A 26,200-nucleotide genomic window follows, 5' to 3' on the forward strand; every position below is an offset into this window, starting at 1 on the left:
TTAAAGAAAGAGCCTTGGGATATACTTCGAAAGTATTGCCTTGGTCCTCCCTACCTCCTGTGGTAGGTAGTAAGATTTGTCAGGGGGGAAAGGACCATAATGGAATTCTCCGTTCCAATTTGAGTGAGTCTTACTGGCTCGTATTGCTTGAAATACGTTGCTTTCGGTTGATTTACTATACTCCATCCTTCAAGGCAAATACGTAGGTTCGGCAGCCAATGAAATGTGCTCCCTTTGTTGTTTAACGCATGAGCCAACGGCAGTGGTCATTCGGACTACTTGAACGAGATGCTCTCGGTTGGCGTCGGAATTCGTAGAGCTTTTCGTGTCTCGTGAGATGCGAGGTGTAAACATAAGTTTGGATTCTGTGACATCATGACGTTTTGGTGATACTACAACAAAGTCAGATACAAACAAAGGGCTCTCTTCCGCTTCAGGTCACTCTTTGGAGATCACGTTGATCGTATTCTTCTATCAATGACTGATGATTTTGCTATATCCGCGCGGTATGGAAGTATTTGGTAGTGAACATGTATCTAATAGCAGGAAAAAAAATGTGAGTACATGAAAAGATCATTGTGGTAGAGAGCAGAGTATGCCCAGTGGCGGAGTTAGCGTGGACTTCGGGTCCGACGGCGGTATGTTTGTCCTAAATTGCCCAAGCGGCTAATTGCAACAGGCTTACTATCCTTGCTGGCTAAATCGAATTTGCAAGCTGTGTCATCTCTTGCTCAGATTCAAACCTTGGAACCCGAATCAATTCACACACACCGTCCCGTGCTCTCCACAAGACCATGGCATCCATAAAGCCCCCGTTCACGTTTGAATCCGCAACGAGCAAAGTCAAGGCTGCCCAAAATCTGTGGAACACTCGGTGAGTTTGATCACCTCTTTTATATTTGTGTTTTAAGCTCACATAATCCAGAAACCCAGAGCAGATAGCCAAAGCTTACACCACAGACAGCATTTGGCGCAATCGTACCTCATTTCTTCGCGGCACCGATGATATCATTGAATTCCTCACCGCCAAATGGAATAGAGAGAAGTCCTATCGGCTCAGGAAAGAGTTGTTTTCCTACACTGATAATCGCATCGCTGTACAGTTCTGGTATGAGTTCCAGGATGGCGATAACGATAACAAGTGGACGAGATGTTATGGACTTGAGGACTGGACTTTCGACCAAGATGGCAAAATGGAAAAGCGTATGATGTCAGGCAATGATTTGATCCTAGGACCAAATGGAGATGGAACTGGGCGGTGGTTTGTCGATGGAGTTGATATTGATCAGGCGCAAATTGGGCCAGAGCATTGGTGATGCCGGGTCCCATAGGCTAATTTGGAAAAGGCTCAGCCGTAGTTGCTTGGGAAGCAATATGTTACAATGTATCTTTTGAATTCTATTATGTGACTTTTATGGACCAATCTTGTTATTGTAGACCCTGTGTTCCCTTCCGGTCCATGGTTGGTCATCTATGCATTGTAACTAGCAAAGCCAGGCACGTGGTACTGTGCAGCGGCCAGTCGGGAGACTACGTGTGAGATATAGACGATGTTTAATTACTACCGGTGTCCGAAGCTATGCATGTGCAAATTGGCCAACAAGAAAGTCCATCATGTGTATAACCATCTTCGCCGAGATCCACCGCGAGAGCAAGAGAGAGAGAGAGTGTGTGTGTGTGGATCTGGGACAGGACGATCATAGAGTACAATTACCTAGTGGAGCCACTAAGAACGATTCCACATGCTTTTGTACCCACTATTGAAAGATGAGCATGAATCAAACTTGAGGCCAAGAGTTGTTAAATGAGCCAAATCTGAATCCAAGCAACGTGCTATAGCTGGCAAACTATATACCTCGTATATCATCAGAGTAAGTAATGTCAGCCCTGGAGAGTCTGATATTCCAGAGAACGCTAAACCCTATTGGGGCAGTCGGCAACGGTTCCGGCAGTCTGTGCTTTTCCGATAAGGGACGTTAGTTACCTACTACTATAACATAAGACTTATGACCAGGGTGCTCTCTAGAGGTTTATACTGACTGGAAGTATAAGATCTGTACTCCGTACTGATTATAGTTTTGTCCATGAAAAAGCAGATCTATTTTGTAGGGTCATAGCAGGATAATGGAATAATCGGAACATTCAGGAATGATTTCACGATGACCTCTGATTTTCCTGCTTACCAACGAAGGAGTTAAGAGTTCGCCAATCACCGTTGAGGCCCCCACTTTCGGTGCGCGGTTTCGGTGTTTGCTGGTGTTTGCGTAGCCGCGTTTGTCGATCGAAATAGCAATTCTGCAATTGAGGACACTCGATAATACGTGATTTGTGCAGAATTTATCTCATAGACGAAGAGAATCAATGCATGCTACCCAATAAAGACAACTACTTGTATAATGGACAATGAACAAGTTGTGGGATGTTCATACCCTAATTTAGAGCGAACGTGGGCCCCAATTAAACTCTGTGGGCGCTCCGATCCTCGGCCGCGGAGAGGGCCCGGATGGGAATGTATAGTCGACAATGTGTATAGAGGCAATGGAGAAGACAGCGACGTAGAATAGAATGACCTAGTGTTAAAATCCATAGACAATTCAAAATAGACAATAGATAATCAAGAAAAGACAATAGAGAGAAGAGAAGGGTAAGAAGTTGAATCGGACCGGGGAGGCAAATCGGGGGATTAATCATCACCCCTCCGGCCTCCGGGCCCCCCACCGAACATTCAAAGAAAAAACCCACTTGGTGGCCCTGCACTCTCCAGACTCCATCTCCAACTTGCAACTTGCAACCTCCGACCACCGACCATCTCGCGATTTTACTTAAATCGCCCCTTGACGTCGACTCGCTCCCGCGTCGACTTCACATCGTCCCAACCCGCTTCCGAGCCGCATTCGGCATCCAGACTCCGGTTTGACTCAAGCCCACACCTCGCCGCGCAACGCGCATCCATTTCAACTTCGTTCATCGACCCATCAGTTCCATAGTGAACCGTCGACTGATTCAATATGGCCAACTACAACGGACGTCGCGCGCCCAATTTCTCCCAGTACATCGATGATCTGAACGCGATTCCCTCGCCCTACGACCAGGCCCTGCAGCAGCAACAGCAGCAGACCCCGTACAACCTCGATACTGAACTGGCTCTGTTCACCAACACTGAGTTCTTCGACTTCGACAAGTTCAATGACCTCGGTCTGCCCAATTTCGATTCCGTCGAGGAGAAGCCCCAGAATGTGGAACAGTCCCACGCCGCAGACCCTAACTTCTTGGACTTCTTGAACAATGGTGAGTCAAAATGATATCTGTTTGCCCTTGGGGCACCTTTTCGTGCCCACGGCTGCCTTTGTTTGGATGATTGAAGTTCGAGCTGCATGAGTTGCCTGCATGAGTTTCCCCTGATCACACCATTACCTGCCCATGTTCATGAGATTTGGGTGCAAGTTCTACTTTTATTGGCTGCTTTTTCAAAGCTCGTCATGGGTGCATGTTCTTGGCTCGTTATTGGATTTTCTGGCGCTTCGTGCGCTTCAAATCTGATATCTTTCCTTTAACCTTCTGATCACATCTTTTCATCCTATTCATTCACCATTTCTTTGACCCCTCGCATCTTCTGCCTGATCATCCCCAGCAAGGTTTTCGCAGTCAAATTTGATTTTGGCTGGCGACAATCCTCCCCACTATTACGCCATCTCACGTGATCGGGAAACTCAGGAACTTTGCTCGGACTCAATCATTCTTCGGGACACCGACAGTGGATGCTTTGGAAATTGAATCGATGCTAATGGTGTTTTACAGAGGGCCTGAACTCCATCCCTGAATATCAGCCGGAGCTGAGCCAGAATGCTCAGGTGCCCATGCACAATGCGCACTACCCGGTTGCCCCTGCGCCGGTGGCCAACCAGGCCCCCATCCAGCCCGCTCCAACCAGCGCCCCGAAGGTCGCACCGGCTCCACCTGCTCACTCCATGTCGCCTCCCGCTCCGGTGATCGGTACTAAGCGCAAGAACTCCGCCAAGTCCACCGAGAGCGCTGAGGAGGCTGGCCGCCACATGGCCGAGGAGGACAAGCGTCGCCGCAACACCGCCGCCAGTGCCCGCTTCCGAGTGAAGAAGAAGCAGCGCGAGGCTGCTCTTGAGCAGACCGTCAAGGAGACCACCGACAAGAACGATATCCTTGAGGCGCGTGTCTCTCAGCTCGAGCTTGAGAACCACTGGCTCCGTGGCTTGATCATGGAGAAGAACGGTGCGGATGAGCAGTCTGAGCAGGATATCTCTGACATGTTCAAGAAGTTCCTTGCTTCACAGAACTCCGATGCGACAAGTTCTTCTGGCTTGAAGCACGGTGTTGGCACTACTGCGTAGGCAGCATGCCACATACGTCGAAGAAAAAAAATCGCTAAACATCAAAAAAAAAGAAACCCTCGTCATATTTGATACTCTGCTGCGTGGTGGCTGGGCTTTGCTCATGTCGCCTTTGCTTTCTTGTCAATAATGTTTCTCTTTACTAGCGATCAGTCTTATCCGAGGCAACCGGGGCCTCATTGTTCTCGATCATCGATTCAATTCTATGGTTCTAAACACAGGGGCCTCGGGGCTCATGAGTGGATGAGTGATGATTTCAGTTTCCCCCGATTTCACCCAGTTTAGTTCAATAGATGCGGTTACTACCATTACCTCAATACGCAAGTACTCCAGTATTCCCTTCCATTCCAAGCAAACCAATCTTATCTAGACTTTCTCCATAGCTTGTGGATCACAAATTGTGCCTGCATTGAGCTTGGCATTAATAACAGTTCCAAAGGTAGAGAACGCTTGGCATCGCACTCCACCTGAGGTCGACACCAACATCCACATTCCTTCTGTATGATACATTAAGCTGAACCTACAAAGGCATGGGCAGATGCAGTCTGGTAATAGCATTTATTCTGGTCGAGATCTCAGGCATGGAATGCCCACGAGTATGATCAAGTATTCTGGGGGTACTCGCCCTTGGCAGGAATATCGATGATTCCCCTTTCTTCCTTTAACCGCCACTGCATAGCCTTCAAGGTGTAATACAAGAATGATAATGTTGGCATCAACACCCCGCGCGACAGCCCTTCCCTCAACGGTTCCCCGACAAGCGTCTCAAATTCAACAAGATTGCCCTGATATCTTGTTAGTACAATATCAGACCAGCTGCAACAATACCACTGGGTCATACCTTTTGGACATCTTCCAGCATGCTTGGCCGGAGATACATGGTCACAGGATCTATATTTATCATCCGATTTTCAATGCCCAAAGGCAAAACAACACCCACAGCCTTTGCAGCAGCCACGACTTCTTGCATAGCAGGTCGCAGCAAAGTCGCAACGGTATCTTCCGCAAGCCGAATACGCCCTGTGTCCAATCCTGTTATCGCACAAACAGGATTGAAACACGCGTTGTAAACCAGCTTTTGCCATCGATGGAATGGAACATCGGAAGTGAAGGTGCAATCTGTTTTCCCGGCTGCTGAGTACAACTTGATGAATCGATGGGCGCTAGCATCCCCTTCTTCTTGCTGTACGTGGGGATTTGTGAATGCCCCGATAGTAAGCCGATCGGAATCTTCATGCTCGATGAATGCCGGTGCTGTTTCATGGGATCCGATGAGGCTGACGCCGGATAGGCATATATTGGTAGGATACTTCTCCAAGAACGGCTTCTCGATGTTCAATCCGTTCTGAATGAGGACTATCACCGTTTTCCCCGGAACAATAGCAGGCTCAATCAAATCTGCTATTGTTGGTGGGAAATCTGGGACGTTCTTGGTTGTGATAACGACATAATCGAAGCAGGTTTCGGACTGTGAGGGAATCGAGTTTACCACTATGGATTGATTAGATTTGATCGTGAAGATAATTTCATGATTCGCACCTTTGGTCGGTCTCCAGTTCTGGACTTCTCCATGATCGCAGGATTTGATGTGGAACCCGTCAGAATTGACTTTGGAGTAATTCGACCGGAGGACTGCTGTAACAGCAGCGTGGCCGCCGACTTCCAGGTTTAGCGCTGCGATCGCCCCCACCCCACCACAGCCGACGAGCAGAACCTGGGCCTTTTCTATCATTGCTAGTAAATGAATCTTGTAGAACAAGCATGGGACTGATCGCATATTTATTGATGCCACTGAGTTATCTCTTCTCGGGGATACCTTCCCTAATCAATTCTCGGCCTTCGAACACCCCTTTAGCCCTTCCAAGGTTACAGCCTGCAAAACCCTACTTGGTCCTCGACATTTGAATTTATCTTTATCTCTCTATCTCTTTGTTTGCTCCTGGGAGGGGTCAAAGTCCCCAAATGCGTCCCCGATGTCAGCCCCGCGAAGGTGCTGCAGCGGCGTCTTGAACTCCACGAACCCGATATTCGGACTTGATAGCTCATATCCCATGGCCCTTTGAGCCTCTGGTGACCACGACAGAACTTCCTCAGTGCTGTTGGCAAGATAAGTATTCTCTTCCTGCCGATAGAAACCACGTGTGAAAAACATTCCATGCAGAGTTCGTCGCTCATTTGAGGTCATGTTTGCTCCTCCGGCATGATACAAGCCGCCCAACATGACCCAACAATCGGTTACATCCATAAGTGCAGGTACCGCCTCGTGTGATTTGGGAGCTCGATCAGAGCTCCAAAGATGGCTACCGGGGATGGCTTTAGTGGCACCGTTTTCGACGGTAGTCTTGACTCCCGGTATCATAAATGCCATCATAACATCGGAGCCTACACGATACCCCGTGGAAGCTTGATCTTCATGAGTCATATGGAAGTTCTTGTCATCTCGATGCAGTCGCTGTGCTTTGGCACCAGGGCCTACGTCAAACGTCATCGCGATCGAGCAGATTGCCTCGCTCGTATAGGTGTGTTTGGTTTCTCCGTAGAAGTTTGACGTGGTCTTGTCCACAAATTTGGCATTCAAAGCTCGGACCAGTGGGTCAACTAGCCATTGTTCTCTGGCTGTCTTGCTTCGGCCCATGAGATTGGCACATCGTCGTGTTTCGGGTGGGAATAGATCGCCCTTTGTTTATTTAGTATGAGTACACATGTCTTCTCAAAGGCAGTTGGACGTGACTTACCTTCCATGGCTTATCCGCGTCAATGTATGGGCGCGCCTCTGAATTGACATCATTTATTGTTTCCTCGCTGGTAAAGTTCTTGATCACACAGCAGCCATCGTCGATAATGGCTTGAATGATGCCGGCCACGTCGAACCGGTCGATACGTTGGACTTGAGGTTGCTTCACGGCCATTATTGAGTTACTCACGATTGAAACACAGCAATCACCATGATGAGATCTTTTAAATATTGCAACCCTCCATATCAATCCTGGTCATCTTGGCCAAGTGAGTAGTATACTGACAATCTCGACATTCCGGCAGGTGGAGCCGATAAGCCAATCGCCTGATAAGCTCTCCGCATTTTAGATAGTCGAGATATACCACGAGGCCAATCACCTCGGCTATGATTATCATGTAGTCTTCTCCGCTTTTGCCAGCTTGCGTTCTGGGTTACTGACGCCGCATCATGTCCTCTAGTACGCAGAGTGGAAGTTCTTGTTTGAGCTGCCGCGCTAGAAAGGTGAAGTGCGACCGAATCTCCCCGCAATGCTCGCCATGTAAGAAGCGGAAGCTCAGTTGCGAGGTTCCAGCAGCCCCGCCAAGGGTGCGTTGGTTACGTCCGCGTGTGAATCGAATCTCTCAGGATGATGTGGAGGAGCTGCATGCGAGGCGACGGCCTTTATTCACAGGTAAGCGAACTTTCAAAAAGGAAGGCGTGACGGCATTGGATAGAAGACTCACATTTCGATAGCCCTCGATTTAGCCCACAATGCGGCCGAATTAGTATTCACCACGGGGGACAGCTCGATTGTGTCAATTCTAGACGAACTAGACCAGCAATCTGATACCATTGCAAGCCATCAGACCCTGTGCAATGGGCCATTCCATGTATTCCAAGCCACGGAAATGCTCCCTACGACTCAACCCGAAACCATCTCAGATATATTCGACCCAGAGCTCTGGAATGCTGACTCTGCACATGTTGCCGATATCTTGGAAGAAGAGATTGAGTATAGTCCTGATCAGCTTGCGGAAAGCCCAGAGCTCCTTGGTATAGACGACCCCATCTTGGAACCCGAGACCTTCATATTGGAAAATATCGAATTTGTCATTCCACCAAGAAGTCCCAGGGCTATCCGATCCATCACCTCTCTTCCACCATCTCCTTCTCGCTCATCTGCATCAGACCTGGCGGATTTCACCATGCCACTTGCCAAAATGCTGCTTGATCACTATCGCCATCGACTGGTTGCATTCTTCACCCCGGCTCGGACTGAGGTAAAGTCACCATGGGAAGCCATCTACATCCCTAGCTTGCTCAGTACGGTAGGAGAGATTGGTCTCGCAGGAGACAGCGGCAATGCAAAGGTTTCGCTGCTGTTTGCAGTATTTGCAATCAGCGCGTTTAGTCAGAACCAGAGCCTCTCACCAAACGAAGGAAATGAGTACCAGGATTGGAATTTTCTTGGCGAAATGTATCGCGAAAAAGCTTCCATGCGATTGAAACAATCACTGCGCAGTCTATCTCGTGACAAAGCCAAGAAGGAAAAATACAAGGATATCTTGATGGCCCTTTTGAGCATGGTCACTATCTGCGTGAGTTTCAGGAACTTCCCTCTGACTGACATCGGCCCTAACTCTCTTATATATAGGTGGTCAGCGGAAAGATGGAAAACGCGGCTCATTACCTACGAGATGTTGAGGAGATTATCAACCTCCGTGGCGTGCAGAAGGTCTCCCAGTCATCCAAAGTGCGTATGCTGCACAGCATTTATCTTTATCTCCGGGTTGTGACCGAGAGAACTTGTATCGAAGGTCGATCTCAAGTCAATATTTTTGAAAACTCTATGAATCTCTCTGTTCACTCGTCGGCTGAAGGTATCAACACTTGGGACCGTCTTATCGGATTTCCTTCACCTCTGACCGGCTGCGGAAACCTGGACGTGGATACACCTTGCAAATCCATGTTTGAGGAAATTTACTCCTTGCCTCAATCCTTGTTCAAACTGATTCTTCAAACTACTCACTTGTCGATGTTGATCAACAAGTTTCAAAAGCCCGGAGCATCGCATGACATCGACCACGGCTTATTATCAACACAAGTAAAGAGTCTGGAGAGCAGAATTTGTACTTGGGAATATGAGGTCCAAGACAACTCCAGGCATTCTGCTCACACTCACTTGCCGGAAAGAGAGATATTCCCATACCATTTCGTCCAAGCGATGTATAAAGCTTTGATCGTCTATTTCTATCGGAGCGTCAGAGACGTCAACGCCGCAATATTGCAATGCTACGTCCAACAGATTATCGACCATCTTTTTGAATACGACAAGAAGAAACAAAAGCATATGGATCAATCTGCCAATACTTGCTGGCCTGGCTTTATCGCGGGATGCGAGGCACTGGACCCAAAACTGAGAGACAAGATTTCCGGTTGGCTTCAGCGGTCTGCTCAATCCACTGGAATCCGCATGTTCATGGTGGCATTGGAAGCTATGCAGAAGGTTTGGCAAACTAGAAGTTTGCCGGGGATGCAGAACGCGCCTTGGAATCGAGTCTTGGAGCAATTCAGTGAGCTGAGGGTGCTTGTATTGAGTTGAGCTATATTTTAAACATTTTCATTTTTCTGGCAATTCAATCTCCGACTTCCGTTTATCTCAACATATTAGCATCCAATAGCCTTGTATCCATCATGCGAAACAGCTGATTCCCACTGCAGATAACCCTGGAACTCCGCAAATAGGGACTCCTAAATAAGTTGTTAGCGATTGATATTGAAACAAAACGAATGCAAAAATACTGACCGGATCACTTGTATTCTCATAAGTAAATCGCGCGGCCTCATCATCGATGTGCATCTTCTTCCGACCAGACGCAGCAGCAGCATCGGCAGCTAGTTGGACTTTGCAACTTTTTTCCATCAACAAAAACAGATAAGCAGCTTCATCAACAGTCCCGCCAACAGTAAGGAGACCATGGTTTCGTAAAATCATCACCTTCGCATCACCAAGACTCTCTGCCAATGCTGCTGACTCCTCCTCTTTTAGAACAACGCCTCCAAACTCTTTATAGACACTTTGCGCCGCGCCGTAGAAAATCGCCACGTCTTGATTCAGCATTTCAAGAGGCTGCGCAAATGTCGACCACGCCTTGCCATACGTGGAATGAAAGTGACACGCGGCATTCACATCTGGTCGAGCGCGGTGGATGGCGCTGTGGATGAGGAATCCGGCGGCATTTGCTGGTCGAGACAGGTTGCCGCCGACTGCGACTCCGTCTTCATTCACTAGAATCATGTCGGACGGTTTCAGAAGACCAAAATGGATTCCAAGCCTTTATCCATCAGTATTCGTTTCAAAATAATAATCTTCAAACGGTGTCTTACGGGTTTGTCCAGAAAAGCTCGGAGTTCTCGGGGTCGCGCATACTGATATGGCCGGCCATTCCTTCAACAAACCCATGTCGAGCGAATACTCTGAACGCACCCGCCATGTGATTCAACATATATTCTCTCTGGGTATCGAAGTCTGTGAACTTGGGTATGCCAGGTAAGGGAGTGCCCTGCGACAAGGCAGCGAGGCCTGTCGTTTTGGAAGCACTGACATCGCCGATAGAGGGCACCATGGTGGCGTCGAGGTAGCGATAAACAAAATTGAAGAACAAAGCAAGCCGGCCTCGCGAATAAAACCAAAGGAGTAAAAACTAGATAGAAATGTCTCGTCCCGGGCCTCGGATCCAACCCCTCACTTGGACCTTATCGAAGATGGGTTGTATCCGGAAAGTGAGGCCGAAGTTGAGATAGCCGCTAGAACGAAGCTCAACTCAAACCCTGTTCCACTTTTTATAAGAATGGTGGATTTCATTGATCTCGTTTCGAGTCCACACTTATACGATCAACACGGGAGAAAATTTCGTCATGGATAAATCAAAAGACGTCGATGGTTCTGGCGTTGGCGGTGATATGCACGAGAAGCAAAGCAACGTGGACCGCGTCGTCTCCGTTGGAGAAGGTCAGGTAGAGGAAGATGTGGAGAAGTTGGGGTCTCTCCATCGGACTTTGACTCCCCGTCTGATCCACGTACGTGTTCTGCGATTCAAACCGAGATGCATATTATTGGCTAACACATTCCGAAAAGGTCATCTCCCTTGGTTCGAGCGTAGGCAGTGGTCTCTTCATTGCCACGGGCAAGGCTCTGGCTCAAGGTGGGCCTGGTAGCATGTTCTTCGGCTACCTCGTGGTGTGCATTGGTGTCTGGGCAAATCTTCAAAACCTGACGGAGATGACTATTGCCTTCCCAACGTCCGGAAACTATATCGATTATGCAGACCGATGGGTTGACCCTGCGTTGGCGTTTGGAGCTGGCGTGGCTGAGTGGCTAGGTGAGTAAACTGGTGTCAATTCTCGGGGGTGGTGGAGAAAAGGTTGACTGACGAGATATGCAGGCTGGACATCTGTTTTCGCCTCCGAGGCGACATTCTTTGTGATTTTGGTCAACTTTTGGGCTGGGGGAGCTGTCCCAGAAGCAGCTTTGCGTAAGAATACACCGGTTATATTGCCTTGTTTTTGTTTTCTCCCTTTCTTTTTTTTTCACTACTAAGCCATTTCAACAGTCAGTATATTCTTGGTCATATGTCTCGCCGTATTCTTCATGCCCAATAAGTTTTTCGGCTGGCTTCAATACTTCGGCTCTCTTGTCAAGGCCTTTTTATTCATATTCATAGTTTTGATCTCGCTAGCAATCATTGGCGGGGCTGGACCAAAGGGCTACGTCCGTGACGGAAGCACTTGGTCCGATTTACCAGTTTTCAAAAATGGGTTCGGGGTAGGTTCTGGTTTGAAATCCCTATACATCATCTCTAATCAAAGATTACAATTTAGGGATTTTCCAACGCTGCGCTTCTTGCAATCTGGGCTATTGGCGACCAGGTATTTATCGGTGTCATGGGTGGTGAGGCCGAGTCGCCTCGCTACTCTATGGCACACTCGGCAAACTTGATACCCTGGAGAGTGGCAGTCTTCTACTTGGTATCGACTGTGCTCGTCTCTATCATCGTTCCTTCAAATGATCCGAATCTATTAGGTGGTTCTGGAGTCGCCGCTTCTCCGTTCGTCATCGCCGTACAAGGCGCGGGTATCAAAGGTGTCCCTGACTTGATAAACATCTGCATGATTATTGGAATTCTGGCCATTGCCCTGGAATGTATTTTCCTACCATCGAGAATCTTACGAACAATGGCCCTACAAAAACTTCTGCCGGCTTTCATTGCCAAAGTTGACGAACGGGGCCGGCCACGATGGGCACTGACCATCACAGCACTCATCGCTGTGCTTTTAACTTACATGAGCTTGAGTGGTACGTACAGTCTTCTCCTGTGATTTGTTTGTTGGTTATTCTGATACTAATACACGCATAATAGCTGGGGGACTCGAAGTCCTGAATTGGCTGATCGCAATTACGAGCGCATCTTTCTTCACCAACTGGGCAATTATTGGCTTCACATCGTTTCGATTCCGAGCCGCAGTGAAAGCACAGAGAAGTGCCATTCTCCATGAATATTACGGCTGGAAGTCAAGCATTTGGCCTCTGGCTCCATGTCTAGTCCTTGTGATTTCAACTCTACTCTTGATTTGTATTCTGTATTTGAGTATAAAACCCTTGGTATGTGGGCCGAGAATGCCGAAAGTGCCGATCAAGCTTGCCACCCTCTCTATTCTGCAATCTAACAAGATTGAATTCCATAGGCTGGCGGTGACTTCACGGTTTACAACTTCTTTTCTTATACCATCGGCTTGTTTTTGATTATGTTCGCAACCATCGCATACAAGATCATTTTTCGGACACCTTGGCGCAATCCAGCAACAGCTGACTTGGTTACGGGTCACCGAGCATTGACGACTGAGGAGGTTCGACAACTTGATGCTTATTATCAACGTCCGTTCTGGAGACGTCTGGGAACTTATGTTAGGCTGTGGTAGCTGTATTTCTAGACAGTGAAGGTTTTTGATTTTGGTGATCACTTCACTAAGTAGCTCAGGCAGGAATTAAGATGGATAAGTTATAAACTTTGTTTTCTTCTTCTTCTGTTTTGAAAGGTCACAGTACTCGAAAGCATGGCTTCCAACCTTGGAAGGTTCGCATCAACGGTAGTAAACCCACCAATGTGCAAGATTATCCAGTGTCTAATTTCCTAAGACTACCTCAACTTATCACATCACCTTTACTTGAGCGTGTCACATTGCAAGACATCCCCTTAGAATCACAATTTTGGCCGGTCATTCAACAGTCTCAATACTTCATCCGCACCTTCCTCGCCCGATCTGACAGCCCCTTCCATGTATCCTTTCCATTCCCCGGCAAACTCAGTCCCAACGAAGTGAATATTTCCAATAGGAGCCTTCCAAAGATGTCCAACAGACGTCATGACTCCAGGTGCACTGATCGGACACACAGCACCCTGGCTCCACTGTTCATTCATCCACTGTCGCTCCAAAACATCAACCGGGTCCAAAGCTCTTGCGTCTCCGGTGATTTGGAAGAGGTGCTGTAAAACTGCGCTTTGTCGTTTGAAAGGAGCCAACTCGCTCCACTTTTGACCAATAGAGCCATTCACAAAGCAGGTCAATGAGTATTGACCGTCTGCAGCGCTACTAGTATCTCGGGCCACAACGACGGGTCCGTCATAGCTAAGAATCAGCCCGCACAGATTCTTTTCGATCCACCATGGCTCCGAGTACACAATAATGGTTTTGGTATATGTTCCCAGTTTTGTGCTAGTGCTAGCAGTCCACTTGCGAGCTGGAAGGGCTGGAGAAAAAATGATATCCTTGTAAAGTGGAGTGGGGATGGAGACGATGAGTTTTCGAGCTGTGAACACGCTCTCTTTGGAGAGAGGTGATGCCACAGTCACTTCCACTTTGTTCCCTTGGTCGGACACAGATGCCACTGGGGACAACAGGCGAATGGATCCCGGTGGGAGCAACTTGGCGAGGTTTTTGGCAACTGACTGTGTACCTAGAAATTCCGTTAGGTATTTCGCTCCATGTTTGTTATTTTCAATTCTTCCAAAAAAGACCTACCTTGGCGAAACCGCAAATACTGTCCTCCGTGTTTCGTATCAGAGCGCATTTGCATCAAGCCACCCCCTTTTGCGCAATAATCCACAAAGCAGGCAGCACTGATTTCATTTGAGTCAATACCTAGCATGACCTGGGTCCAAAGATTGATCATTTTCAACGTTCGTTCACTTCCCTGTTGGCTCTGAACAAACTCTTCCAGCGTGATCTTATCAAGGTCTCGAACTTGTTCATTTTCTGTATCTGCGAGAAGAGAGTTTCGAGCCTGGATGGAGAGCTCATGAATTGCATCTCTGACCTTGTTCAAATTTTGAACATCGGATTCATTTTCAAACTGGTTCATTGTTTAGTTACATCCCCCTGTAGCCTGGGAGGGTGAGTTCCATACCGGTGGAGTCGAACCATAGGCAAATGGAATTACTGTCCCATCTATATCCTGCATCAGGCCATTGCCGACTGTGTTCTGCTTGACAAGCTCGAGATTAAAGCGCTGTGCATATCCGTACATGCGGGACTGGTTTGTATCATTGATCCAGGCTGCACCAAGATCAACACATCCACCTGTCTCAAGCGAGACTGTGCATGTTTTCCCACCGACTCGATCACGGGCTTCGAGTATGAGGACTGAATGTCCCGCTTCGTGTATTTTGAGTGCGGCTTGCAAACCGCTAAGTCCCGCGCCGATTATGATGGTGTCGTACATTGTATGTTAGTGACGAAGCTTCCAATTCCCTACGTATAAACCCCAAAGCTTCAGGTTGGATAAGAATATTTATCTGTGAGGTATGAGGGGTACTGCAGGGGCGGTTACTCGGAGAAGTGCCGTTATCGGGTCCGTATCTATGCGTTTTCTGAAACGGGAAGGCAGGGCCGAAGATTGGCAAACCCCCGATTGCACCGCTCGATTATCTGTTTCATAGGAATTTTTGTGACAGTATCATTTCTCAATATAAGGACAATCACGGCTCAAATGATTCGTACATATTCACCAAAACTGATCAACAAACATGAAGCTCTTTCATATTCATCGTCTGCTCCTCGGCAGATTTCAGATAGTCCTTCTTCAAAAGATTGCCGAGGATAGGTGTGTAGTCAAAGATCCAGTCACGGATCTTAGCAAGCGGCCAAGGCAGTGAGTGAAACATTCGGCCGCTGAAACGAGCGAACTCGACATTGTGATTGACATAGTCAACACGCTGCTTTTCGAAAATTTCAAATCCAGCGTCGACTGCCGAGATATCACGGAGGTCAACCCCATCCAGGGATCTGGCAAGGAAATAGCCATCTTCGATTGCCATGCCTAGACCATAGGCAGCATAAGGTGACACAGGGTGGATAGCATCACCAATACACATGACTCGTCCCTTGGACCATGTCTTCTGTGATGGTCGATTGAATATCTCCCATTGGTAAACCTGTGTGTCAAAATCGGTTGCCTCGAGAAGCCGCGACAGAGGCTGTGACCAATCCTTGAGGATGTTGGTCAAATATTCTCTTGGGTTTTCCGGTACGGGCTTGCCATCGTAAGACGATTCCACGACCCACCATTCAAATCCAGGCTTGCCTTCGTGGAGCATGGGGAAGAAACTGGCTTGGTACTGCCAGTCGTGGGAGATGACGCCGTAGTTCTCGGGGATGTCGGGGATTTTGTCACACCAGGCGAGCCAGACACGCACTCCCGCGTGGAAAAGCTTTGGGTCGCCGAAGGCTTGTCGTGAAACGCCTGAGCGAATGCCATCAGCGCCGATCAAGATGTCGGCAGTAATATCTTCGCCATTTTTGAACATGACTCTGATGCCGTCTTGGCCTGGAAGCTCGGAATAAGAGGTGAATTCATGGTTGTTGAAGATCACTCCGTTTGGCAAAAGGTCGAGCATTTTCTTGAAGAGAGAGGACCGCAGAACACCATATTGCCAGCCCTTTATACCCATAAGCCTTTCCACCTCTTTGTTAAAGGGAAGTTCGACACGCTCGAGTCCACTCTTATTTTGAAATGAAGTTGTGGTGAAAGATCCCACGTTTTCCATTGGCATTCCATATGCTCGCAGGATTGCCAGTACCGGGATGTTGAGTAGAACTGCACCTCCGATTGGCTTGCATTCAGATTGTCGCTCGAAAATTCGGACGTCATATCCCCGCTGGATAAACGCGAGAGCGGTTGATACAGCGGCAGGGCCACCGCCGGCTATAGCGACTCTCTTGCCAGGTCGCCAAGTCTGTTCGGACATTTTGGATTGGGGTGGGACGTGAAAAGAGCGAGCTTTCAAGATCGGGAATCGGAAGTTCAAATATCCAACAACCAGGGGCTCAAAGTCCGGGCTCTCATACCCCTGGGCATTGCAATTTGTGTCCACCATCCGAAGGTGCCAAGGCCGGTGTGGAGCCGAGCCGATGGGAGCGCGGGATGTTTCAGCGTCAGGAGTGGATAAAGCCGGAGTCTGGTGGCGGCCAGGCGGGGCCCCGGGGCCCTGGGGTGCATACCCGCTTATTCAACGATGGTACAGTCCATGGGTTCACAGGTAGGTACGTCGTGAAACTCTCAAGGCTGGGAAGTTTTGATACTGCGTGTGGTGGATGTTTCAAATGCGCTTGGGATGTGGTTGTTGGTGGTATAGGGGGTAGGCATCGAGAGCAGGAATCTCGGGGACGTAATGTAATGTGAGATGGGGAGAAGAGAGAGAAGCTTTCGATCTCTAGGGCTGTTCCCTGGTCATTCTTGATAGGCTTAAGGGCTATGTGTGTCAGGTGATCATAAGGCAATCTGCTAAGTAGGTGTAAGATGAAGAAGCTTGTGGACCTGTCAAGTGTGAGAGTGCTATGCTGGCGAGTAAAAAGGACGTATATAAGTCTGAATGAGGTAGTATATTGTAACTGCCGCCAAAATGGCCGAGTAGTCCGGCTCCGTGATACTACTCCATGCTACGCCCAATTCTGGGGTTATATCGGGCAACTGAATGACCCCAGAAATGTCCCCGGTTCAATCCCAGGGGCTAGGTGAGTTTGGCAGTTTTTTTTTTTTTTTTCCCTTATCCACCCTTTCCACCCTCTCTACCCTCTCTAGCTTCCATCAGGTGATCATGAGGCAAACTCCTATAGTTATAAGAAGCTTGTGGACCTGTCAAGTATGAGAGTGTTATGCTGAAGTGACCCAACAGATGGAGAGGATCAGGCCCTTTTGGGATTAAGCTGGCGCGAGATCAGGACATGCGACGCCTTACCCAGCTGGTATTTGTTATACGAAGTAGCCCCTTATTTCCAAGGTTGGTCCCGAGGTCTTTTGACTGATACATACTCTCTCCATTTGTTATATCTTTCAACATGGCAAGGCTCACTCGCGGCCGTGACTAGCATCCATGGATGGTTCTCAGGGTTATTTGATTTCAAGGTTCCAGGCTCATTATTGCTATAAATTTTATATTGACATGAGTAGATGTAGGTATGAGAGAACGCGACTGAGGCCGAGCCACGGAAATGCAATAGAAGGAAAACAAAGATGATAATGACGCTCCAAGGTTGACTCCGCCCAAATGCCATTGACATGCAAGTCGAGTCTCCGTTAAACTTTCTCGCTGTCTGAGAAACTTGCCGTACTAGACTGTGAGGGCATCGCAAGCGTTCGCTTGCGAGTTGCAGCCAAGAATGCGACAAAAGCAACAAGCCACCAGGAAAACAAGATTGGCAGTGACCGGTAGAGAGTCGGGTTGCAGCTGTGAGTCCAGATATCAAGCAAGACTTGGTAGAGCTCATATGCAGGAATTGCATATCCAATACGGTAGAATCCTGGAGATAACTCAAATGGACTGAGGGTACTTGTGACATTCACAATGACCCAAGTCAAAATAAAGAATGGCATAAACTTCATCTGTAGCACTGAAGTGACTGAGTCAATGAGGCAGAAGTGCAGATGCATCACAAGCCAGAGCGCCATCCAGGTCAACGCAAATTGGCCGGATGTTGTTTGCCAATCTTCTTGGAAGGCATGAATATATCCACTCATGCAGAGGGATGCAATGAACGTGAAGCCAACAGATAGAGCTAGTCGGAGAGCGATGTTTATTTTCGCGGTGACGGTTCCGAAAATATTGGTTTCGGCTGATATGCCATTCAACGCCATGATGAAGAAGAATTGTGGTAAGATCACCATTACCATTGTCACGGTGCTGTAATAGAAACGGCCGCCTTGATTTGTGGGTTTGATGTCGATGGATGAAGCAGAAATCGGATTAAATAGGACCTGAGCAATGCTGGTATCTGACGTGTTGACTGCAGACATTGCTGCTGTTCCATTGATAGCATTGTAGGCACCTCTAGCTCCCTGGACCAAAACTTGGGCACTCGAAGAGATAACTTGCGCGTAGGAGGGATATCTCGCGCCATTCCAGACGTAAGTCAAGGCTTCTGTGCTTTGGTATGTTTGCGCAGCTTCCGGGGAGGCGAGTGCAGTGGACAATCGCAAAGAGGCATTATGGTTAGCGTAAATAGCCCCCCAATAATGGCCCTTGCAGACTGATTCGCGGATGTCTTCCGGCGTTGGAAGCTCATTGGACGAGCGCTCAATGACAGTCGGGAAGCCAGGGCTTGCTAGTTGGAGGTATGCATCTTTCACTGTCTCGCCAACGATGTCACCGTCGTAGTCGACGAAAAGCATTTTCAAAGCTTGCATCCGTTGTCCATCATTGAAGGCAGAGCCGTACAGATAACTCATGTTGACAAGGAACAAGAGCTGAACGAGAACGAATGAGCCCGCCACAGCACCCAAAAAGGGTTTTGGTATTTGCATGTTGGAGGTGCAAAGAGGGTATTCCGGTTGAAAAGGTAGCTTCGGGGTGGTCTTGATTATGGATGATAAGTAGAGCGAGAGATAGAAGAGAATATGAACGTGGTCTGGAAGAAAATGTACAAAATCCAGACATGCAGAGTCGGATGAATATATCGAAGTCAAGATGCCGGTGGAGTCGGCCCATCTTTTCGAGAGTGATGAACTAAAAAGAGAAGACCCACTTTGGTCGGACCAAATGAGCCTGGAAGGCCGCTTCTTCCGCTTTGTAAGCGGAAGTTGAGTCAACTGGTCCACACAGATCATTCACGGACCCACATACTTTATTTAAGGTAGCACCTGGCAGTCTTCTATGATGAATACAACACCTGTCAACGGCTACTAGGATGCACTTTAGGGGGTACTGAGTAAAAGAGTCCTCCGTGCTCTGCACGACAGGCAAGGCACGGCAGTAGCTAGTGCCCATCATGCACTTTTGGGTTTGCCTGTTTCAAACATTGCGATTCTACCATTCCTTACTCCATACATTTGACTAAAAATACAATTAACATTTAAAATTTTCTTGATTCCATAGTTCCCATACTATACTTTAGTTTCAAAAGTGTTTAACTTCAGATATTTCGCTCTCGGACCTACTTTTTGATTCTGACAAGAAATCTCTCGACTTCAATCTCCGTACGGAGTTACCAAAAGTATGTCACCCTCTTCTTAGGTACCTTGTGATATCAGCTACCTTGTACGGAAAGGATTTTTTTTTTCCCAAAAAGACAGCAAAAAAAGACAGCAAAATAGATAGCAAAGGTTCGATGGTTCTATGTAGCAGTAAAGAAAAATCCAAAGTGCACTACTCCGTATGGGCACTAGCTACTGCAGTAGGCAAGGGTGTCATTTTGCCACGTACTTCAGTGGCCCTTATTGCCAATTAGAACAGCCATCATTACGGAGTAAAAAAGCGCTTGATGCCCCGCCAAAATTGGACACATCTAGACGATCAGATTATTCCTTTACCAAATGGCCACCGAAAACACCTGCTCAGCGTGTAGCTGGTCACCAACACGTCAAGACGCATGTCGTTACCAGAGTCACGTGAAACTTTTTTACGGTGTCAGCAATCGAGGGGTGTGGTCTTTAGGCACAAATTTGATCTTGAAAGAACGGTCTACCGAGCCACCCAACTTTGAGGTCCCCAATATCAGGTTTTTGGCATCAAGAACCTCGATTCCTATACCTCAAATCGTTGAAGAATGGCAGGAAGACGACGGGGCATGTTTTCTCCTTACCAAACGTATTCGAGGTCAACCATTGAGTGAAATTTGGCCAAAAATGACCCTGGCCGACAAAGAACGCGTCGCAAAACAGACCGTTGAATATTTGTTGCAGCTTCGTGGGCTTCACTCGGACCGAATGGAAAGCATCGGCGGAAAACCAATCTACTCGGCCTTTCTTTTTCCGAATGGCTATGGTATAGGACATGGGCCCTTTTCATCTGACGATGAATTATGGGCTGAGATGTCGTTGGCATTGAGTCAAGTGCCCGATCAAGTTCGTTCGAAATTGCGTCAGCGGATGCCAAATGCGGCTCCCTATAGCTTTACTCACGGCGATTTGACCAATGTCAATATTATCGTCGAGAATGGTAACCTGGCAGGGATTCTGGACTGGGAATCTTCGGGGTTTTTTCCTGTTTGGTGGGAATTTACTTGTGCAGGGATTGGTCTAGGGCAAGACGACCAAGATTGGAAAGACTTGCTTCGCAAGCATCTGCCGGATCATACTGAGGCTCGCAATTTTTGGTTGGATTTCTTTGCATTGCGGAAGTATCCTAGATTAAATGAGAGAGGACTGGCATTTCTAAAGCAATGTGGTTCGAGTTTGCCAGAAGAAGAATCGTGAGAATCGAAGAGAGCGATCGCTTTTTTCCATGGAATTGTTCACAGGAAAATCAATGAGTGGAATCAAGCTCTCCAGAGCTTTAGCTTGACCTAGTATCGCATGATTTATTTGGCGCGCAGTCGAGCCAAAAGCTGCAGATAGATCTTGCTGATTCCCCACCACTTGAGGCCCCCCATCGCAGATATTGACTGGTTCAAGAGGTTTTCTAGGCCTAGTGGAGACAGAAAGCTGCCCACTCCCGGGATTTTGACACGCCCCAGACCAGTTTCTATCCACTGATCCCGGTTCATGTTACTCCGATTTGCGGAACCTATGATGACAGAGGGTGCATCAGATGGGAACTCTTGTGACTGGCCCAAGATGACAGAGTAGAGCCACAACACCAACACGGCTTGGAACAAGAGCGCTGGCGCAGAGTAATGTGTGCAATAGGTAGATCGCACGGTTTCGAATAGTTCTGCTGCGTAAACGATCGCTTGCCTTGTCCTTGGAGGGGAAGAACTCCATTTCCTTTTGAGTCGGTCGATCTCTAGATCGGTATACCGATTGTGTTTCAATTTCAACACAGTCGACAAGAGAGGAGTTTCTGGCATATCGTACTTCATCAGAGCGGAAAGAGTTAAAATTCTATGGGCTCCAAGAGCCTTTAGGTCGCTCATAAGCTCTTGTCCTTGGTCGTGTGTTATTGTAAGGATTTGCCTCAACGCATCTGCGGCCACCGTGCAATCGACAACCGAAGCCCCCGGTGGGCGGTATAATGACTGGCGACGGCCTTCTTCAATGATGCTGAGAAGTTGTTGTAAGATGGCGCTTTTACCGAGCACGCCTGTTTTGTTCCACATTGTGGTCCAGCTTGCATCGGATGCCAGTTGAAGTAAAGTCTGCGAGCTCTTGGTTGCTATTCTCGTCATCAGAAAATGAAAAATTTGCTTGCTCAGTTTCAACTTACTCATGCGAGTCGGGAAACCAGCCCAAATTTGCGCACTAGATGCTGCCCATGGCTTTTCTTCTTGGGGTATGGAGTTCTGCATTTCGTGGATTCTCATTAAAGGCGTCAAATCGAAGTCGCTTTCAAAAGCCGAGTCCATCAACTAAACTCAAGCATCAGAAAACATATTGCCATTATTCACCATCCAAGTTCCTTCTCAACTTACCCAGATACCAAAGCCTGTTCGTCGCCTCTCCTCATCAATAGCCCAAATCTGCCATTTCTGGTCCAGCGGTAAGTCAAGGTGAGAGACTCGTTCATGCGGCAAATAAGTTGTGAACAATCGTTTCCGACGAGCTAACATGATGGGTAGTGCTTGTAAAAGTTCGGCAAGTTCCAGAGCCCTCCGTTCTCCGGAATATCGCAGAGCTAATTGATTTAACAGCACAGCCTGTAACAGCCAGAGCTCGCGACCATTTTGGTTGTGATTTTCGCACTGGTGTGGTATTAGTTTCCTTCACTATCGCGATGTTCAGAAGAGGAATGCTAAAGCTCACCAGGTATGATCCTGCACGTCGAACCATCTCATTCATAGCTCTGGAGCAATCTTGCGAGTGAGGGAGCCCAGAGAACTGAGCTCCAATTGCGCTAACGGCAAATATGAGCAGCCAATGGGTGTCACGGTTTCCGAAGGAGGGCTTGTGGAGAAAGGGAAACACTGGATGAAAGTGCTCAAAGTAGAGCTGCACCCAGGCATTTATTATTGGGGCCGGTGGTATCTTTATCTCGATGAATGGCGGATACGTCGATTTGGTTTCAATGGTCAACGCCAACTGAGTCATCTGGTTGATGGCAGATTGAGAGACTGCGGGGACATGAGCCAAATCCTCTTGATCAACTTCCTCTGCGGCAATCTCCTCCGTATTAGGAAACGACAACTGAGCATCAATGTATATGGAACTCGGTTGGTATTGCCGCGGTTCCATGGCCTCTTCTTCTAGAACCGGTGACCGACTGCCATTGTAGATTTCAGCCACCGCCGCGGGTGTCAAGGGCGTGAGAGGCCCAATAATTCTGGCTGCAAATTGTTCAGGCTCTTTCGGTGCAGAGTGATGGCCCTCGTTCCATTCAACTCCGGACCCAAGGTCAAACAAGCTCGGAAAGAAATTCAAGTCAATATCCATATCCCACAAGCCCTCAAGCTCGGTATGTTCCGTGCTTAAGGGTTGGTAGTTCTCGTTCACGGTGGATGGCAAACTATCAAGTGGGCCATTGTCGGAGATGCCTCCCAGTGTTTCAGGTGTGGCGTGGTGATGATCTGGTTTGAATGAAGCCAGGGTTGAGGAGGATCCTGCTGCAGTTCTTGCTCGTTTTTCCGGCTGCTGATGTTGAGATTCGCTCTGGTGTCCAAAAGAATCCACTGAAATCGCGTTGAAGGAATCCTCTGTTGGCATTGAAGGTTCTGTTGCTTTACGCTTGCCGGAAGCCTCGTAATGACAATCAGTGCGTTTTTTCTGACAACGCCGGCATGGCTGACCCCCATCACACCGGACTTTTGACAGATTACACGCCTTGCATGCCTGGCTGATTCGACGCCGAGTACCAATGAGATCCCTCCTTTGGAGGTCACCTTGATGAATGGTGGCATGATGGCGTGCCAATGAGTCTCTGTGTTGCTGTCAGCACTTTGATCCAAATGCTGCATTTGGAATGGATGCCCTGTATCATACACTCGTCCGAAGCGCTGACCACACTCAGTGCAAGAGAAAGGCTTCTGTTGGGTGTGCGTACGAATGTGTCGCTCGTAATGTTCCCGTCTCTGGAAACTGGCGTTGCAGATTTCGCAACAAACGTCGGAGGACTGCATTGTCCAGTCATTAGATATACAGGTACAGCATTCAAAACCATATGGTGGATAGCCTTCCAGCCAAAAAGAAGCCTAGTGAGAGCTAGGCAAGATCGGGCTGCATCCATTCATGATCTGCCGACTCTGTTTTGGAATGAAGCGACTCGGCTCTTGGATCGCGGATCAGCATTCAGTTTGAGCACTTGATTCAAGGTGGCCTCAGACATCAATTCCTGCAAAGCGACCAGTGGTTTCACTTTTTTTCTATGTAGCGATAGAAGTGCGAGAGAAGGTTGCTGGAAGTCGGGTACCAGGCGGTCAGCCTCGATGCGGCAGAATACTTGTAGAGCCTGTGCCTTCGCCGAGACACACTTCTTTGCGTATTCTCCCTTTTTTCTCATCTCATTTAGAAGATGTTTGCTCACTATTCTACTCCTACTTGCTGCTGTTTGTGATATCTTTGCTTATTGCATTCCGTCGTCATGATTGGTCGAGAAAAGGAAGTCTTGGCTAAGCCGTGAATAGAGAATTAGGGATTGGGGATTTCCAGGTGAGCATTCACCGAGCAACACTAAGGGGTAAGGACCCTACTTCAGGTCAATAGCTATACTGAAGCAATCTCTCAGGGGTGTTGACTTCTGACGGAATCTAGAATTCCCGGTCTGCTCCAAAATACGGATGGAGGCCCCCCTCGGCTCTCCACCGGGTAATGTGATCTGCACTCGGGTACCACACTAGTATAAAGTGAATCTCGGTTGGCTTAAGTGGAGAATGGAACGCGGTTTCACACCTGAGCACTATGAAGAGCGGCTATCCGGCACGCAAAGTGCCTGTTTTAGCTGGCTTATCGTCCCATTGCGCGACATTGGCGACTTAAATGCTAGATTCCACTGCACTGGACTGTTGATTCTTCCATTTCGCACAATTCACATCTCACAACACGTGAGTGCTCACCAATAGTACAACACACCAGATTCCTCGCAACTCCACAAAATGCCGCTGAAAGTTATCGTTGTTGGCGCTGGTCTGGGAGGACTAGGTGCAGCCATTGCGTTGAACCGGGCCGGACATGATGTTCAAGTTGGTTTCTGTTCACCCTGTTCATTCCTTGTATTTACTGACCATACATGAAGGTAATTGAGCAATCGGGCTTTTTGAACGAAGTGGGTGCAGCTATCCATGTTGCTCCCAACGCAACTCGTATCCTGAAAGGATGGGAATGCGATTTGGAATTGCTACAAGCATCCCCGTGTAAACGTCTTCAAGTGTGGAACTCAGCGGGCGAGCTTCTCTTGACCCCGGTCGTGTGTTTATTCCATCTGCATCAATTTCCATCGCCATCTCATCTAACCATCTACCTCAGGTAACATCGGAGCTTCAAGCAGCACTCAATGTTCATGATGAATGGCTTTTGACACATCGCGTTGATCTACACAATGCGCTCCGAGTGACAGCTGGGAAGGAATTTAAAGGCAAGCGGGTGAACATCCAATTGTCATCTCGTGTAAAATCAGTTGTGCGTATCATTCCCCATCTTGTTGATTTGTGGAATTAACTGACCGTGTCAGGATGCCGAGATGGGAGTCGTCACGCTCGAGAACGGAACCACGTTCACTGGAGACTTAATCATTGGTGCAGATGGTGTCCACGTAAGACTCTCGCGAAAACATGGGTTCGATCTACGCAGATGGCTGATTGAACCAATAGTCCCGAACTGTGAGCAGTATCGCCGGAGATGAATCACGCAAGGAAAACACCGGTCAAAACTGTTACCGATTTTTGATCCCTGTTTCAAAGGCGTTGGATAACGAGCTTGCTGCTTCACTGTTAGCGAAGACTGGATTGGATGGTCTTCATGCATTTGCTGCAAATGACCGGCGACTTGTTTTTTACCCGTGTCGCCAGGGTCAACTGCTGAACGTTGCTGGTCTTCACCCTACGGGAGAAATCCCAACAGAAGAATCATCGTGGCTCAATTCCGGGAGTGTAGAGAATCTTGTCGAGACCTTCAAAGACTTTTCTCCTGAGCTTCAAGAGATGTGTCGCCTCGGTGAAGATGTGAAACTGTGGAGTCTAGCATCCCGCTCACCCCCAGCCAAGTTTGTGCAAGACAAGCTTGCTCTTGTCGGGGATGCAGCGCATCCAACCCTCCCTCGTGAGTTGACTCCACTCGTTCGATTTATCTTCTTCTTCGGTTTGGCTAAAACAAAATTTTGCAGACCAAGGCCAAGGTGGCGCCCAGGCGTTTGAAGATGGTGCTGCCCTTGGAGCCTTGTTCACTTCTGACACCAGACCAGATCAAGTGTCTGCACGTCTGGAGCTATACAACAAAGTTCGCTATGAACAGGCATTGACGGTCATGATGATGTCGAGAACCCAAGACGAGCGTCGCGCAGAGATGCTTGACGAGCTGCGTAAATATGTGCCTAACGCTGAGCTTCCAAAAGACATGTTCTCCTTCACTTGGCCATCTGATCCAGTGCAAAATGCCAAGCACTTACTGGCTTCCCAAGTTCATGTTTAGGGTAGGTGGATCTCCCAATGGTGCATGATCAAGTCTGTTCTTAAGAATAGGAGGGAAGATGAGACAAAATCACAC

General features: G+C 48.1%; 13 protein-coding genes across 13 annotated transcripts; 5 read left to right on the plus strand and 8 right to left on the minus strand.

Annotated features, from left to right (window-relative positions):
* Nucleotides 1–794: 794 nt before the first annotated feature.
* On the plus strand, nt 795–1,316 carry N7506_009057 (nuclear transport factor 2 family protein; the record flags this gene model as incomplete). The annotated part of the gene is made up of 2 exons (XM_056958350.1): nt 795–874; nt 926–1,316. The coding sequence occupies 2 exons, from the start codon at nt 795–797 to the stop codon at nt 1,314–1,316; spliced, it is 471 nt and encodes a 156-aa protein (XP_056807740.1).
* Nucleotides 1,317–3,008: 1,692 nt separating this feature from the next.
* On the plus strand, nt 3,009–4,364 carry N7506_009058 (putative bZIP transcription factor (MetR); the record flags this gene model as incomplete). The annotated part of the gene is made up of 2 exons (XM_056958351.1): nt 3,009–3,288; nt 3,799–4,364. 2 exons carry the CDS (start codon nt 3,009–3,011, stop codon nt 4,362–4,364), a joined length of 846 nt encoding a protein of 281 aa, XP_056807741.1.
* A 602-nt stretch (nt 4,365–4,966) lies between these two features.
* Nucleotides 4,967–6,096, minus strand: N7506_009059 (ketopantoate reductase family protein; the record flags this gene model as incomplete). The annotated part of the gene is made up of 2 exons (XM_056958352.1): nt 4,967–5,149; nt 5,206–6,096. The coding sequence occupies 2 exons, from the start codon at nt 6,094–6,096 to the stop codon at nt 4,967–4,969; spliced, it is 1,074 nt and encodes a 357-aa protein (XP_056807742.1).
* Nucleotides 6,097–6,285: 189 nt separating this feature from the next.
* Nucleotides 6,286–7,273, minus strand: N7506_009060 (phytanoyl-CoA dioxygenase family protein; the record flags this gene model as incomplete). The annotated part of the gene is made up of 2 exons (XM_056958353.1): nt 6,286–7,041; nt 7,100–7,273. 2 exons carry the CDS (start codon nt 7,271–7,273, stop codon nt 6,286–6,288), a joined length of 930 nt encoding a protein of 309 aa, XP_056807743.1.
* A 275-nt stretch (nt 7,274–7,548) lies between these two features.
* On the plus strand, nt 7,549–9,682 carry N7506_009061 (Zn(II)2Cys6 transcription factor; the record flags this gene model as incomplete). Its single annotated transcript, XM_056958354.1, has 3 exons — nt 7,549–7,771; nt 7,834–8,678; nt 8,735–9,682. The coding sequence occupies 3 exons, from the start codon at nt 7,549–7,551 to the stop codon at nt 9,680–9,682; spliced, it is 2,016 nt and encodes a 671-aa protein (XP_056807744.1).
* A 65-nt stretch (nt 9,683–9,747) lies between these two features.
* On the minus strand, nt 9,748–10,706 carry N7506_009062 (Class II aldolase/adducin N-terminal; the record flags this gene model as incomplete). The annotated part of the gene is made up of 3 exons (XM_056958355.1): nt 9,748–9,831; nt 9,887–10,415; nt 10,468–10,706. 3 exons carry the CDS (start codon nt 10,704–10,706, stop codon nt 9,748–9,750), a joined length of 852 nt encoding a protein of 283 aa, XP_056807745.1.
* Nucleotides 10,707–10,998: 292 nt separating this feature from the next.
* On the plus strand, nt 10,999–13,059 carry N7506_009063 (Amino acid/polyamine transporter I; the record flags this gene model as incomplete). The annotated part of the gene is made up of 7 exons (XM_056958356.1): nt 10,999–11,160; nt 11,219–11,462; nt 11,526–11,615; nt 11,694–11,905; nt 11,962–12,436; nt 12,501–12,742; nt 12,826–13,059. The coding sequence occupies 7 exons, from the start codon at nt 10,999–11,001 to the stop codon at nt 13,057–13,059; spliced, it is 1,659 nt and encodes a 552-aa protein (XP_056807746.1).
* Nucleotides 13,060–13,340: 281 nt separating this feature from the next.
* N7506_009064 (flavin monoamine oxidase family protein) lies at nt 13,341–14,860 on the minus strand (the record flags this gene model as incomplete). Its single annotated transcript, XM_056958357.1, has 3 exons — nt 13,341–14,095; nt 14,161–14,491; nt 14,546–14,860. 3 exons carry the CDS (start codon nt 14,858–14,860, stop codon nt 13,341–13,343), a joined length of 1,401 nt encoding a protein of 466 aa, XP_056807747.1.
* Nucleotides 14,861–15,155: 295 nt separating this feature from the next.
* N7506_009065 (FAD-dependent oxidoreductase) lies at nt 15,156–16,385 on the minus strand (the record flags this gene model as incomplete). The annotated part of the gene is made up of 1 exon (XM_056958358.1): nt 15,156–16,385. One exon carries the CDS (start codon nt 16,383–16,385, stop codon nt 15,156–15,158), a length of 1,230 nt encoding a protein of 409 aa, XP_056807748.1.
* Nucleotides 16,386–17,713: 1,328 nt separating this feature from the next.
* On the minus strand, nt 17,714–18,937 carry N7506_009066 (SNG1 family protein; the record flags this gene model as incomplete). The annotated part of the gene is made up of 1 exon (XM_056958359.1): nt 17,714–18,937. The coding sequence occupies one exon, from the start codon at nt 18,935–18,937 to the stop codon at nt 17,714–17,716; it is 1,224 nt and encodes a 407-aa protein (XP_056807749.1).
* A 1,994-nt stretch (nt 18,938–20,931) lies between these two features.
* N7506_009067 (uncharacterized protein) lies at nt 20,932–21,669 on the minus strand (the record flags this gene model as incomplete). The annotated part of the gene is made up of 1 exon (XM_056958360.1): nt 20,932–21,669. One exon carries the CDS (start codon nt 21,667–21,669, stop codon nt 20,932–20,934), a length of 738 nt encoding a protein of 245 aa, XP_056807750.1.
* A 303-nt stretch (nt 21,670–21,972) lies between these two features.
* Nucleotides 21,973–23,209, minus strand: N7506_009068 (fungal specific transcription factor domain-containing protein; the record flags this gene model as incomplete). Its single annotated transcript, XM_056958361.1, has 2 exons — nt 21,973–22,251; nt 22,313–23,209. 2 exons carry the CDS (start codon nt 23,207–23,209, stop codon nt 21,973–21,975), a joined length of 1,176 nt encoding a protein of 391 aa, XP_056807751.1.
* A 1,385-nt stretch (nt 23,210–24,594) lies between these two features.
* N7506_009069 (putative salicylate hydroxylase) lies at nt 24,595–26,125 on the plus strand (the record flags this gene model as incomplete). Its single annotated transcript, XM_056958362.1, has 6 exons — nt 24,595–24,681; nt 24,735–24,905; nt 24,965–25,117; nt 25,170–25,250; nt 25,309–25,756; nt 25,821–26,125. The coding sequence occupies 6 exons, from the start codon at nt 24,595–24,597 to the stop codon at nt 26,123–26,125; spliced, it is 1,245 nt and encodes a 414-aa protein (XP_056807752.1).
* Between the last annotated feature and the right edge of the window lie 75 nt (nt 26,126–26,200).

This window comes from Penicillium brevicompactum (assembly GCF_028827555.1).
Source record: "Penicillium brevicompactum strain IBT 35665 chromosome Unknown utg000006l_segment0_segment0, whole genome shotgun sequence".
NCBI lineage: Eukaryota > Fungi > Ascomycota > Eurotiomycetes > Eurotiales > Aspergillaceae > Penicillium > Penicillium brevicompactum.